This window comes from Perissodus microlepis, chromosome 7 (assembly GCF_051167445.1).
Source record: "Perissodus microlepis isolate ML-2025 ecotype Zambia chromosome 7, ASM5116744v1, whole genome shotgun sequence".
NCBI lineage: Eukaryota > Metazoa > Chordata > Actinopteri > Cichliformes > Cichlidae > Perissodus > Perissodus microlepis.
The window spans coordinates 51941151-51955808 of NC_140467.1; the positions used below are offsets into that span (position 1 = coordinate 51941151).

Below are 14658 nucleotides of genomic sequence, written 5' to 3' on the forward strand. Positions count from 1 at the left end.
AAACGGGAAATGGTCGCAACAGATTGAGATAATATTGTTAAATAGACTTGGTGTAAGAATACAGTCTGTGTTATGGAAATAAATACCTAATACATCTCTTCACTTGTAAGAAAATGCACCTCTTTGTTAGGTGTATAACATTTCTAGCAAGTTCACAAAGTTGCACTGACTTCTGTGTCTTAGACCACAAAGTATGATAAAACAGCAGCATTATTATGCAGAGCTAATTAAAATTAGATTATTTCTCAGCCCTACTTTGAGCCATAAATTGGTACAGCAGTAGCAACAGCATAAATATTCTGTAAAGCTGCTGTGAGCTTGCGCCAACATGCCACTGAATCCTGCGAGCCTTGGAAAAACTCAACCACCGCCTATTCCAGTGAATGACCGAACATTAAGCAGCAGCTCAAGAGGCGCTCCCATGCCCAGAGCCTGTGAATATTGATTAGCAGCAGCAGAATAATCAGGTAGCATGAGAGGCAGCATGTAAGCCGGGGCGGTGGGGTGTGGAGGGGGGTCCAGCCAGGCCAGGCGCTGTGTGCGAGGCATGCAGCCGAACCAGCTCGTGGCAGGGGTATGGGAGCAGGTGGGTGGATGTAATTGGGGGAAGAGAGCTCCGAGTCACATCTTCTCTCTCCTGCCTCATACACACCAGCTGCTAAGGTAGTGTGAGGTCTTGGTCTGTGCTTTCTCTCTCTTCTCAGTTTCTGCTCAGCTACAGTATGTCGTGCTAAAAATGGCCTCTTATTTCGCTCCCGCCGTCATCCCTTCTACTTCGTGTCATCTCGAGCTGCCCATGAGCCCCAACAATTAGAGCGTGAGCGTAACTGCACAAGAACATGCAGTTTATTGATAGCGTTTCGTGGTTTAATGTTGGTGCTCTTTGTTTTATTTACTGAATTTTACACTGAAATTCAGGGACAAAATAAAATAACACGAGATGGAGCAAGTTTCACCTGTACTGCATGTAATTGCCTATTTAGCAGTTCAAAACGAAGTCCGTTGCATGCTCTGTGGTCACACAAACCCGATCCTTGAGGGCAGATGGGTTTTGTCTCCTTTTTTTATAGTGAGTAATGCCATTACTTCCAGCAGTAATGGCCTCAATGATGATTGAGAACTGTGCTGTGAAACCACAGGTCAATACTCGTTGCATTAGAAAGCATGGTGCTGATTACTAGCTAAAGCGCTTGGTGATTTGTACCTAAAATGTAACCTTAGACCTGACCTCCAGCTTAAATCAGGTTATAAATTAAAAATAGTTCCTTAGGTAAATCATTTTTCATAACCCTTTCCTCCCAGTTTCATGGTCTCCAACTCAACAGGCTCATAGGAAGAAAATTAGCTCCATCTATTCTCTCTCGGAATAGCTGATGTGAATCAGCAGGCAAAGCACCTTTGACCTCTAGTTAAACTTGTCAGAATCCAGAACAAATATTATCTCAGGCTTTCCGGTGAGCAAAGAATAGGTGAGGGAGCCAAAGCACAAGACTCGGGAGGGAAATATAAACACATAATACAGCTCCTCTGTCTGAAACCGTTCTCTATTGAGAGTGCAGGTTTTGAAATTAAAACAGGAAAGCTTTCCACCTCCATTGACCCGCCCCCAACCGCCAACCCCCAGTCTTTTAAAATAATAAACTCAAATTTTTCCCTTAGAAAAATCAACGTAAAGGAAGCCGATTTTTGTATTGTGTTATATTTTGTACTCTTCTTGTCTGTAAAAAAACAAAACAGTGTGTCCTCACACAAACCTGCTTAAATTTTCCAACACAGCTGGTTTGCTCGATTAGTTTCATGTCTGCTGCAGTGGTTTTTCTTTTATAGCCGTTTCGTTTTATTGCTGTTTTTGATGTCATTGTTCTTCGCAGCTCAAGAAGCTTGTGTACGTGTACCTGGTGAGGTATGCAGAGAAGCAGCAGGACTTGGCATTGCTGTCTATTAGCACATTCCAGCGGGCCCTTAAGGTAACATTCAGTCTCTCTGGATGCGGATAGATGAATGTGTTGATGATCAGAGGATGATAAATGTCTCACTTCTCCCTGCTTTTCTCTTGGTGCTGGGAGGCACTGTTTTTGTTGTGGCACACTGTCTCGCTGACAATTTGTTTCTGTGCCAGGACCCAAACCAGTTCATCCGGGCTAGTGCTCTGAGGGTTTTGTCCAGTATCCGTGTCCCCATTATTGTCCCCATTATGATGCTGGCCATCAAGGAGGCTGCAGCTGACCTGTCCCCATATGTGAGGAAGACTTCAGCACATGCGATCCAAAAGCTGTACAGGTAAAGACATCAATGGATAAAGCCGCTGCACTTGTAAGTTTTACTGGCTCGTCTTACTGCCTCAACAGTGAACTGAGCAGTGAAGGTTGGGCAATGTTGGCATAAGGGGCTTTGCCCCGCTTTTATCGCTCTCTTATCTTAGTAGTAGGTGCATGTTTGATGATCAGTGATGGTTCTTTAGAAAACCTGGCACAGTTTTGCTATTTATCTGCACTGCTTCTATCAGATTCTTGAAATTCCTTCATGCTCTATATACCGTAGACCTCTTATGCTTTTCCTTATGTTCTGTTCTATATTGTAGAGACTTGGCAAAAGGCTTTGTGAGTTTATTCCAGTGTACACATAGAAGACAGAAACCGCCCTTACAAAGTGATAAGTTTGGGGTAATAAGTTTACTGTGAGCTGTAGAAGTCCATACATTTGGAATAAGCTTCAACACATTTTTAAAATGCCTGTCTTCAAACAAAAAACACCTCTAAAATAATTGTAGCTACTTGATTTTGAAGCCTGTATGGCATGGATCTGTCAAAACTTTGCTCTACATGAGGCTTATCCTATCGTTTTCATGTGCCACTGTCTAGATGTATTGGATTTTTAAAAATGTATTTATTTTATGATTCCTACGGCAATCTTAAGATATTTAGTGATTCTTTTTGGTATGATAATGTACATTTGGAATTGTTTATATATTTGCTGTTTGTTACCTGATTTTATGCAACTTATAAGCTTTGGGGAAGCCTGTTTCACAAAGAACTATCTTATGTTCAGTTTGGAATTTGTATTTTAATTGATTTTTTTCTTTTAATAAAATGAATGAAAACTGAATATAGGGCTACATACTACTACTCATATTAAACATGGCATGCAACCTGTTTGTGTGAGCACAGCAACTTGTGAAGAGCTGCCAATCACAGGTAAGCGGTTTTAGGAGGTACGGTTGCCTTAAAAGGGGAGGAGCTAAAACAGCTTGTTTCAGACAGAGGATAAACTGAGGGGATGTATCGAGCTCTGGATTAGTAGTAGTTTCGGGCTACTGGATTTAATTGGTTATGAAAATGTTTCGTGCTGATCTAACTGGTCTCTGTTAATCAAAAGCAGCTACTCTCCTGTCTGCTAACATACCAGCAGTGTAACCTAGGGTGTTTTACAGGTTAAAAATATGGTCAATGATGATGTTTTACAGTAGTCTAAAGTGAAGCAGTGACGGATTGATGCAGGGAGTGGCTTTGGTTAAACACGCACAGACATCTTTGTATTCTGAACGCACAGCAGGGACATGATTTAATTTGTTAGTCTGTATGTGAATAATTGCCATTCTGTGGTTGACAATTAGTTTCCAACCTCTTTGTCTTTTGTCCTCAGCCTGGACCCAGATCAGAAGGAGCAGCTGATCGAAGTGATCGAGAAACTATTGAAAGACAAAAGCACGGTAAGCAGACACAGAGTACCTAGTGGTTCACAGTACACCTCCCATGTTTGAGAACGAAGACCACTGGAGGGCGCCCCAGTCAAGTGATTCTTCTCTTAGCTCTCCATCCCACAGCTCATTCGGCAATGCCACGGTTTGTTAACACCCACTTAAACCCACACATCTTCAGATGCTCCTTGTTAAGTGTCCATTTGGAAGGAATTTTTGCACTGATGCTAGTGTCAGCTTAATTTTCTCAAAGGCCAGCTTCTTCTTTTTTTCAAATTTTCTCCCAAAATGGACCGTAAATGAGTTGGATTCTCAAATTCTGCAATTTGGCCAATCACACACACAATGCAGAAGGCGCATTAGAAGTCAGCAGGCAGCGCATTAATTTGACGAGGTCACAGTGAATACTAAGGGTGCTGAAATGCCAATTTCAAATATGTAGATACTGGCTGGAGGATGCAGTGCGTTGTGTTTGCATGTGCAAATCATGCACAGTTTGTTATAATTATGTATTCATAGAGTATGCCTACCATTATATAAACAAAGCACAGCGGCTTAGGCCAAACGGGAATGGGGGGGGGGAGTGGAAGCCCAGTACCAGATGCATAGCATATTTAGCCCCAGACGCTAACGAAGACAGATGACTTCTCCCTGTTGGAGCCCACATTGTGAGGCAGGGGACAGAGAGAGAGGGCACTATCATCACACAGATGCACAAGCACATCAGTCGGTGATGAATGGTGAAAAACCTAAATGCAGTGGATGCTGAATAGCTTTCAAGTGAGGCGATGCATTCGACGATGCCATGTAGAATTTACAAGTCCCACAATAATGTCCCAGAGCTGAATCGGTGCCATCACAGGTTCTTGTTATATTATATGTAATGGAAAGGATTACTCCTGCTACTACATTCAAGTGTTAGTGTACTAGCTGGATGGCTGTTTTGTGCTGCCTTCAAAAACTTTCTAGGATCCTTGTAAGTGTGAAATAAAAACCCCGATGATGACATCAGTTGTTATATATCAGCTGGATTGATTGCGATTGTGAATATTTGTTATGTAGGTTCTATTATGAACTCAGCGGTCGTACTTACTTTGGGGTGGCAAAGTATTTTTTAATCCTTGTCTCATATTAAGAAAATATCTCACATTATGACTGCCTTAAGTTTACAAAGGTGAATCTCTCACAAAATACGTGTGGTCCAAACAAACAAATGTGCCGCTCTATGATCTTCATCCCTGCTGAAATCTAAAAATGAAAACAAGACTGCAGTTTAAATAAAAGGGAACAGTTTTAACAGGTATGTTAACAGGTGAACACTATTTTCATACAGTTTTGCCAAAAATTAACTGTATATGTCCAAATTTCAAATTACAGACAGCATCAGCTCTCAGCATTAGAAATCTGGACTATTTTGCTTCTGTACTAGAGACTGAGTTGGTATATCTCAGCTTTTGCTGGTTTGATTTTATTCATCAAAATCACATCTGTTGATGTTTACAGACGTGAAATGCTAATTTTCCAGGCTAGCCTCTCGATAATCTTGCTTATAATATTGGAGAAAAAGACGAGGCATTTGGAGCAGTTGTAAATGACTAAAGATTACATATCTAATTCGTAAAAATAACACAGGCCAGATCGCCATCCTCTGTATGTAATTTTTGCATTTTGTATCTTTTTTTTATTTTAATAAAAATATCAGCATTTTCAGGAATGTCATTGCTTATGACTAGTCATAACTACTTCTGGCTTGGATATATGAACATTGGTTGAATATCACATGAATTTGTCAAAAATCCACCTTCTCCTGCTACGAAAAAATGTCATAGTTAAGTTAAAAATTGCAGTTTAGAAAAGAGGCCAATTCCCCAAACTGTGTTTGTCACAAGGTGACTGGAAAGGTCACTATTACCTCTTTTAATTTCGCACGTTCCCACGAGATCAGGGAAGTTTGCTAAGGAGATGTCCTTGGGTTATTTGTCTTGTTGTCCAGGGTGAAACCTAGAGGAGACTGAGCCTTTCGAATAGCTGTTCCTAACCCCCGGTAAACCCCATTCACCAACAAAGACTATTTTTAAAGACCTGGTTGAAAACTCATTTTAATTCCTTTGCCTGTAAATCAGATCGAGTTTTGATGGGAGTTTTTGTGGATGTTTTTTAACGCTGTATCACACTTTGATCAATGCCAGTTGTTATTAGATGTGCTTATAAATAATTTAATGAGACTTGACTATAAAGGGTATCCATATGCATTCATGCCTAGACATTTAGGTGTGCTAATGTTTAATGTAGACGAGTCAGCATGTACAGCAGGGTTACGGATCTGGTTTTACATAACGAAAAACATATTTTGTATTTATAAAGCTATCAAAATTTCAGTTTTTAACAACAACTCTATTGGAACCTTACGTTTTTCTGGCAGCTTTTCAGTCAGATTTCAATTTGTTGCACAGTTTTTCTTCATGTGTCACTACTAAGTTAGCTGTGTGGCTTAAAGCTGTTGAACTGGTATCACAATGGTGTTAGTGGGAGATGGAAGCATTTGGTTATCATTCAGGCTATGGCGTTGTCCAGGCCTGCTGACATTTACCTTTACAGATGTGCCTCTTTGGTTAAATGGCTGTGACACATGTGGTGGTGGGTGGGGGGGCTGCTTATAGGCAGGATGGTTTAAAGAGAAAATGGGAAGGCCTGATGACAGAGACAACACAGGAGTTTGTGCAGCTGTTTTACCGTGATGGATCTATTATCCAGCCATTACAAGATAAATGATCGATCTCTCCCGTCCTCTCCCCCATGCACCTTCTGCAAAATTGAAATGAGAAGAGAAAGGAGGAGCAGTTGGGGGGAGTGGCAGTGGGGGTACTATGATTAGGGGCTAGGTGAGATGCCCATTAATTTAAGAGAAGAAGGAGAGAGGGAGGGAGGGAGAAAGAAGAGAGTAAGCAGAGGGAGGATAGGCCGACCCCACACCGGGCCATCAATCAAATAGGCGTGCGTTGTCTCTGACGTGATGACCCAGCACTCTGCCTTCCTGGCACCCTAATTAGAATTCATAGCAAAATAGATGCAAGGAAACGGTTTGAGCCCTTCATAATTTTATAGGAAATTTATTGTTATTAGAAGAACCATTTGCTTAGTGTGATTTTTCCATTACCGGCTTGTCATGCAGGGTAGATAATATGGCCGAGGTAGGGGACGGGGAGGAGGTGTATGAACTCCATAGATTGGGGTGTCAGTTTTGTTGATGGTGCATGTAGTTTACCTTGGAGCTGTGTCTAATGGGGGAAGTTGGTAGAGAATGCACAAAGCCTTGCTGCAGGATGCACGTGCTAAGGAGTGTTGCTTTTAATAGCCTCAGAGACAGGAGAGGGTCAGAAGAAGACAAAAATACACACAGACATACTTAAAAATCCATGTTTTACTAAATGCTTTGACTAAGTTAGTGTGCTGTAAAATGTTATTGACACTGATGCTTAAATGAAGGTTGCTGGAAAGATTTATGCTACCGGTCAGACTCTATGAATAGTTTTCATTGGACCGTCTTTCTATATATTACAGTGGTTGTACAAGTTCTTTAAATCTTTTTAAATTCTGAAATGATTGGATAGAGGTGTGATGATTTAATTTTTGTGGCTTTAACTAATTATTTTTTCTTAAAGTTCCATTTAGACTCATGATGATAATGATAATGATGATGATAGGATATAGTGAAACATGGTTTAGGGTTATACTTTCAAACAGATTTTTGTGTGAACTACAATTAAAAGTAAAGGGTGAAACATTAGGTAAAAGCTAAAGTATAATAATTAGTTTTCAGCAGTTGTTGAAGACCAGATTCAGTTAACCCGGTGGGCTGATGACGGCAGAAAGTTTAAGCGGTACAACCTCAAAGGTGTGGTTGCCTCTGTATTTAAAACAGAGTGTGGACCTGATGATTGAACAGGCTGGAAAGAGTTGTCAACAGTTTTGCTATATATACAGGAGCCTGGCATTATAGAACTTTGTACAGTGTATCCGCAAAGTATTAGAAGTGCGTCACTTATTCCACATTTGATCATGTTTCAGCCTTTTTTCCAAAATGCATTAAATTCATTTTTCACCTTAAAATTCTACACAGTGCTGCAAATACTTTCTGGATACACTGATGTAAGTAATAACATTTTAAAATTATGAATTTCACTGAAGCGAGTGAAGCAGTAATAGGGGTGACAGGCTGCCAACAAAAAACAACAGATACTCCTAACTGCGGCATTCTGGGTTATTTGAAGACATGCAAAGAAGGACTGAGAAATGCACATGAAAAACGAGTTGGAATAATCAAGACAGGAAAAATGAAAGTTAGAATTATGCATGTGTCTGTGTGTGTTACTATTGGCCTTAGTACATTAATCACTGTCTGGAGCGCCATTCCTTGAATATACATAAAATTCCTGTGCATATCATGAAATATAACTATATATACAGCACTGCAGTATAGTAAAACATACTTGTTTGTGTGTGATTTCTCTGGGAATCTACAGACGGCAGCTATGCACATGCACATCTCTCACACTCACACAATCAATGCAGGCTCATGACAGTGCTGATGGGTAAATGCTCTGGGTTCCCACAGGGCCACCAGGGGCCAGAAGGCTTTAATTGGGAAGACTGAATTCTGCTCCCTTTCTCTTCATCTTCACCTGCCTGCGATAATGCTGTTTGCATATTAATACATTGCCGTGTCACTCACTCAGCCTTGCAGTCAGTCAACGAGGCAGCAGGCAGTTGGGTGATGGTGTGGGTGGGAGTGGGAGGTGAGCAACAGTCAAATGGGTTTTTTCCCTTTACCAATAAAGCATAGTTGATTATTGGATCTCTCAGCTGCTGCTTCCTCCTTGGCTTGCTTTCCACATGAACTGAACACTTATGCTTGAGAAAAACACTCTGACTGATGGGCTTCTCTCAAACACAAAGCAGTAGAAAACTTATGTTTTTAAGTGCAAACAATTTACTTTCAATTATCAACTAACTGCTTACAGGATGAACTGTGTATTTTAATCAAAGCTGTAAATTGCCATTGCTTTTTTGAAAGTGCAATTATAATACTTTGCAACCAGGGTCACGTCTGTTAACCAGTGTTTTATTTCTCTAGAGTTTGTGTATATTGCAGCTTGGCCAATTTGCTTAACAAAACAATTTGCTTAACTAATCTATACAACCCTCATTAACTCGCATGTTAACAGTGGAGTGAAATAAATGGGGAAAAAAAAACATTTTCCTCATGAGTTTGCTTCTCTCTGTTCTTTGTTTTAATTTTGATCCTTTCTGTAGCTGGTGGCTGGGAGTGTGGTCATGGCCTTTGAGGAGGTGTGCCCAGATCGCATCGATCTGATCCACAAGAACTACAGAAAACTGTGTAATCTGCTGGTGGATGTGGAGGAGTGGGGCCAGGTGGTCATCATCTCTATGCTGACCCGCTATGCCAGGACACAGTTCACCAGTCCCTGGACAGAGGTAAGGGTTTCATGGACCTAAAAGCAATAGTGATTCACATTTGTAAAGTATCAGTTACATAGACTGTATGTAAAAGATGTGCAAAGCCAGTGTGATGCCACCTGTTGATTTTTTTGGACTGCACATTTGTGAAACAGTTGACTGCTGTTATGTTTTTGGAGACAGAAGTTACCATATTAAGACAACAGGGTTGGATTATGCTAAGAAGCTTGGTTAGCACACTGCATCTATAAACTGCATGGGTGCATCACACGGGCACAGGCTATTTAGTGCTATCAAACAGACTAATAACTCTCCTTGTACTTCACACCAAACCACATTACTTGATAGCTATTGCCTTTTAAGCATTCTCCAAAGTGAACCATGAGCTTAAATGCACTCGAGATCACCAGTTCAGTGACTTAAATTAGAGGAAGTGAGGCCTAGCAGACAGTTGGCCACAGCTGCCTGTGTCAGCACATCTGTCAAAGTGGTTCGTGCCAAAAATGGCAGTTCCTGGAATAGCCACTTAACACCAGCTCCAAAAGAGAGTCAGTCTCTATAAACATCCAGGTTAAAAAGCATACATTTAGAGCATTAAAACACACGGTTTAATGGAGTTATCTGACAAATAGTACAGTCCACATGTTTGTGCTTCCTTTTTTTATGACAGTCTACATTTTAATTATATGATACTTATGAATTAATTGGACATATCTGAGGACATGTACAGTTTATAGATGCATCTCACAACCAAGCCTGGCACCCTTAGCTGACAACTTAGCACTCCAACAAGACTTAAAAGGCAGTGTTCCTTCAGCTTGAGGGCTGGGCATTTTTAGTTCACAAGAATCGAATAAAAATCATTAATTTTAATTTTGTTAGAGGGTTATTTTTATTAAAATAGTTTTGTGCATTAGTTTGATGTACTATGCTTGTGTTTCAGGGTGCTGAGTTTGATGAGAATAAAGCCTTCTATGACTCTGACTCTGAGGAGAAAAAAGACCAGACAGAAGCAAAGCCTTACATCATGGATCCAGATCACAGGCTGCTGCTCAGGAACACCAAACCTCTACTGCAGAGCAGGAACACCGCTGTGAGTCACTCAAACGCTGACATGTAGACACAAGTTCAGGTTTAACCCTGGATTTTCATGGTTACTAAGGTGGTTCACATTGCCATGGTAACTCATGCTCCATCAATAAGAATCTGTATCGCTGATTGATTAGCATCAGTGTGAGATGCAGAGATACAGACTGGTGCAGTCGGGCGGTATCTGCAGAAAGATAGGAGGTAAATTTACTGTTTTAGTTTTTGTTAAAACAGTGTCACTGGTCTATAGTTATATGCCAAGTCTCTATGAAATGAGTTGCGAAAGTTTTATTCATGCAGGCCTGGAGAACAGTCGGTAACAGCTGGTCATTGGGGAAAAGAGTATATTCTGCAACCATTTGATGGGTGGATGCTGAAGGTTGCTGGAAGCATGAAATTGGTGGCAAAGAGGTATACAGTACTGCACCAAAAACCTCTTTGTGATTGCTGTAGTTGTTAAAATATTGCCACAGCACATATTTTAATTTACTTACTTTACTTTACTTTTACTTTGAAGGAGAACATTCTTCGTTTCAAGTTTCAGTATAGCTTGGAGAGAATATAGCGAGTGTTTGCAGTGTGTAGGAATTATAGGTAACTGCAGCAGCCTTCTAGCAGCCAAAATGATCATGCAGTGTTTTTCATCTGGAGACAGTGGGCAACATTCAGCAACAATCATCCCTGATCAGTTGGGAAGTGAGAGACCAGAGGTTGCCTGTCACAGACAGACCTCTAGACCTGTTTGATTCAGACGTCAGGCTAACAAACTGTAACACCATCTGTAGAAGCAGTCCCCTCATAAACAAGTTACAGGCTACATTCACATATTATTATGGCACTTTTTTTTAATGGTATGCAAACATGCATAGACTAATAAGACTGTTTTTAGTCGAATAAACACACATCCAAAGTTGATGGAAATAGTAGGAAACACAGCGTCTCTTTGTGTCTGTTGCCTACTGAACACATCAGCTAATGCTGTTGTAACCCTGGAAGGACACATTTATGTGCAATAACACATTCACTCAAAGTACTACATACAAAGGACACGCCACACACACAAAGACACGAGAATACCTGTCTTAATGCGCCACACAAGCCTGAATAAAAGCGATAAAAACCAGAGTGAGTGCGGGTCTCCATCATCCAGGAGCCTCAAGGTCTCTGTCGCTATGTAGCAGCGGGAAGGAAAAATGCTCCCAAATGAAAGTGTTGATTAAAATGTGACATGCTGTGTCTTTACTCACGACAACACGGTGACATCCTCAATCTTCATAGACGCCCGAAGCCTCTCATTGTGCCTGCAACGACGGACACACGTCCTCCTGCTATTTAAAGCGCTTCTGAAAAATGACTTTTAGAGTCTCTTTGAGAGTGCCGGTGTAGAGCCTGAGCAAATGCATGTGAAGGAAGACGATTTTAGTGTGAGCAGACAGAAAGTAACAAGTTTGTTTTAATAAGATGCTGTAAGATAATCTACTTGGGTTGATATTTTTAGGTAGTGATGGCTGTTGCTCAGCTTTACTGGCATCTGGCTCCTAAACATGAAGTCAGTATTGTCACCAAGTCACTGGTTCGACTCCTGAGAAGCCACAGGTAAAAAAAATAAATAATAATACATATATATGTGTGTATATTTATACAGCATTTGCGTGTTTGCTGCTAGTGTCTATGTCCATGTCTGTCTTCTTGCTGTTGTGTGCAGAGAAGTGCAGTACATTGTGCTTCAGAACATCGCCACGATGTCTATACAGAGAAAGGTGAGTGCTCATGGATAGCAGAGGGATGAGAGTGTGTTGGGTTGATGCAGCCTGTGTAGTAACACGAGTTCTCTTCAAACAGGGGATGTTTGAGCCCTTCATTAAGAGTTTCTATGTGAGATCGACAGATGCCACGCATATCAAAACACTAAAGGTAGCCCCTGTTTTATTTTCTGCATTATGTACATATAAGCTCAAATAAGAATACTGAGCTTAGTATTATGTGTAAAGCTTGACACATTTAAATACTGCCATATTGGCTTTTGAGCCTCTTTGACCTTTTCGTGAACCTAACAGCAGTCACCTTTCTGTTTATGATTTTTCCAGTTGGAGATCCTGACCAATCTAGCTAATGAAGCTAACATCTCCACAATTCTGAGAGAATTCCAGGTTTGTTGTTTTCTTTGTGTGATAAGATGTGTTACCTACTTTCCAATTGGGGTATTACACTGAGTACATCTGATCGTTCTTTTTTTTTTTTTCCCAAGACCTACGTGAAGAGTCAGGACAAGGCGTTCGCAGCAGCTACCATCCAGGCCATCGGCAGGTGTGCCACCAACATCTCTGAGGTGACGGACACATGCCTCAACGGTCTGGTGTTGCTGCTTTCTAATAGAGACGGTAAAAAGGCCCCACTGAATACCTGAGTCCATATTTGCACTTTGAGCTCGTCATTAGAGATGTTGGCTCTGTCCAGTTTTGTGAAGACTTGTTTCGGTTCTCCAGAGACCGTGGTGGCCGAGAGCATCGTGGTCATCAAGAAGCTGCTTCAGACTCAACCCACTCAGCACGGTGACATCATCAAACACATGGCCAAGCTCTTCGATAACGTCACTGTACGGTTCATGATTGTGCTGCTCGTGAAAGTTATCACTGGAGCATTGTGTCTGAAATAACACTGTGACAGGTGCTGCTCTTTGCCTCTGATATGTCACCCTCAACTGCAGGTTCCCATGGCCCGAGCCAGCATCCTGTGGCTGATGGGAGAGTACTGCGAGAAGGTGCCAAAGATTGCGCCCGATGTACTGCGCAAGATGGCAAAGACGTTCACAGCAGAGGAGGACATCGTCAAGCTGCAGACTGTCAATCTAGCTGCAAAGCTGTACCTGACCAACTCTAAGCAGGTGCAAAATAAGACATGCAGAGAAAAATCAAGGCTCTGTGTGTGTGTGTGTGTGTGTGTGTGTGTGTGTGTAACCGTTTACAGAGCTTTATGTGCGAATAGTTGCAACTCATTGCTAAATACCCATTTCAAATACAGAGCTGTGAAGCAGTTTTAATGTAATGCATCTTCTAGAGCCACTTGGTGTCTGCAGACCCATTGAGTCAGATGAGGTAAAATTGGTGTCTGAGCTGATTTTATGAGCCCAGACGCTGCCTTCTCAAAGCACATTATCACACCTCTTGCTCCTTGTAATGACAATTCAGTAAAAGATTGGGGCGATAATGCTGCTGTCACGACAGGAGCAGATTTTGTTTTTATGTCTACCTAAATCATTTATGTTGGTGCAAGTGCTCGGTCTCCCTGTGCTTGGGTGAGACGGGGGTTTTGAAGTAAGGATCCTAGCCTTGTGGAAAAGGAGATGCCTGTTGATGAGCGACACTCACATTTGCTCCTGGCTCAGTTCACCTGGTTGTACACCAGGTTTGCAGGCATCACTGAAAGGGTTCATTGATTTCTAAAGTGTTAGTGGATGTTATGGAAACGTGTCTGCTTTATGCTTCCACAGCTCTGTCCAAAACAGCACCTCTAATGATATTTTTTTTAATTATTTTATTTATTTATTTTTTAACTGGTTTCATCTTCCTCTTAAATACTTGAATTGTTTCCTTGACATTTTTTGTTGTGCTTTTGTGTACTTTTTCAAATATTCACAACCTAATGGTCTGTCTTGGGTTGGTCTCCCTTCAAGTTTCTAATTTCAGGGGGACCTACTGGTTAAGTACATAAAGCATTGAAACACCCACACTTTTGTCCCCAGACCAAGCTGCTGACCCAGTACATCCTGAACCTCGGCAAATACGACCAGAACTACGACATCAGAGACCGAACACGATTCATACGGCAGCTGATAGTGCCCAACGAGAAGAGCGGTGCGCTCAGCAAGTACGCTCGACGCATCTTACTGGCCCCCAAACCGGCTCCAGTGCTTGAGTCTGCCTTCAAAGGTACTTTTAAATACCTTTTCCATTTTCAGATTAAATTTCATTCCTCTCCCGCATCACTGAATACATATTAGCTGCTCATCTATTTCAAACCTAGTGGCTCTATTTCCTGCAGTATGCAAAGTTGATTCAGGCTGAGGTTTTATTATTCTGCTGTGTGTGTGTCTTTCTGAAGGGCAGTTAGGTCAGAAACCTTTACCTCACACTAATGAGATGGGTAAATTATTGAGCTCATGCTAACCTTTTTTCCGGCTTTCTCATTTAGCTGTCTTTTCTTTCTCTCCCCCCGCTTGACACCAGAGAAAAGCTGCCTTCTACAACATTAAAATTCCAGCTCAGTTTGCACTTACTGGATGTTTATGAATGTGTTAATGGCCTCTGTCATTCTTAATATTCAGAAGTAGTCCTTTTTTGTGGTTGGCAAATCACACCTCCCAGAGCACACGCACTGATTGTCTTCTTGTGCTG

The 14658-nt window shown here is 41.3% G+C and overlaps 1 protein-coding gene across 2 annotated transcripts in view; it reads left to right on the top strand.

Annotated features, from left to right (window-relative positions):
- The window catches only part of ap3b1a (adaptor related protein complex 3 subunit beta 1a), a 57449-nt gene that overhangs the window by 8961 nt on the left and 33830 nt on the right, over nucleotides 1-14658 (top strand). For both annotated transcript variants that reach the window (XM_084935824.1, XM_084935823.1), the window contains exons 4-16: nucleotides 1872-1967; nucleotides 2120-2280; nucleotides 3643-3709; nucleotides 9011-9193; nucleotides 10119-10268; nucleotides 11763-11860; nucleotides 11970-12024; nucleotides 12107-12178; nucleotides 12352-12414; nucleotides 12513-12645; nucleotides 12751-12860; nucleotides 12972-13148; nucleotides 14007-14193. In XM_084935824.1, coding sequence (XP_084791950.1) covers nucleotides 1872-1967; nucleotides 2120-2280; nucleotides 3643-3709; nucleotides 9011-9193; nucleotides 10119-10268; nucleotides 11763-11860; nucleotides 11970-12024; nucleotides 12107-12178; nucleotides 12352-12414; nucleotides 12513-12645; nucleotides 12751-12860; nucleotides 12972-13148; nucleotides 14007-14193 — 1552 coding nt within the window. The remainder of the gene's footprint in view (nucleotides 1-1871; nucleotides 1968-2119; nucleotides 2281-3642; nucleotides 3710-9010; nucleotides 9194-10118; nucleotides 10269-11762; nucleotides 11861-11969; nucleotides 12025-12106; nucleotides 12179-12351; nucleotides 12415-12512; nucleotides 12646-12750; nucleotides 12861-12971; nucleotides 13149-14006; nucleotides 14194-14658) is intronic.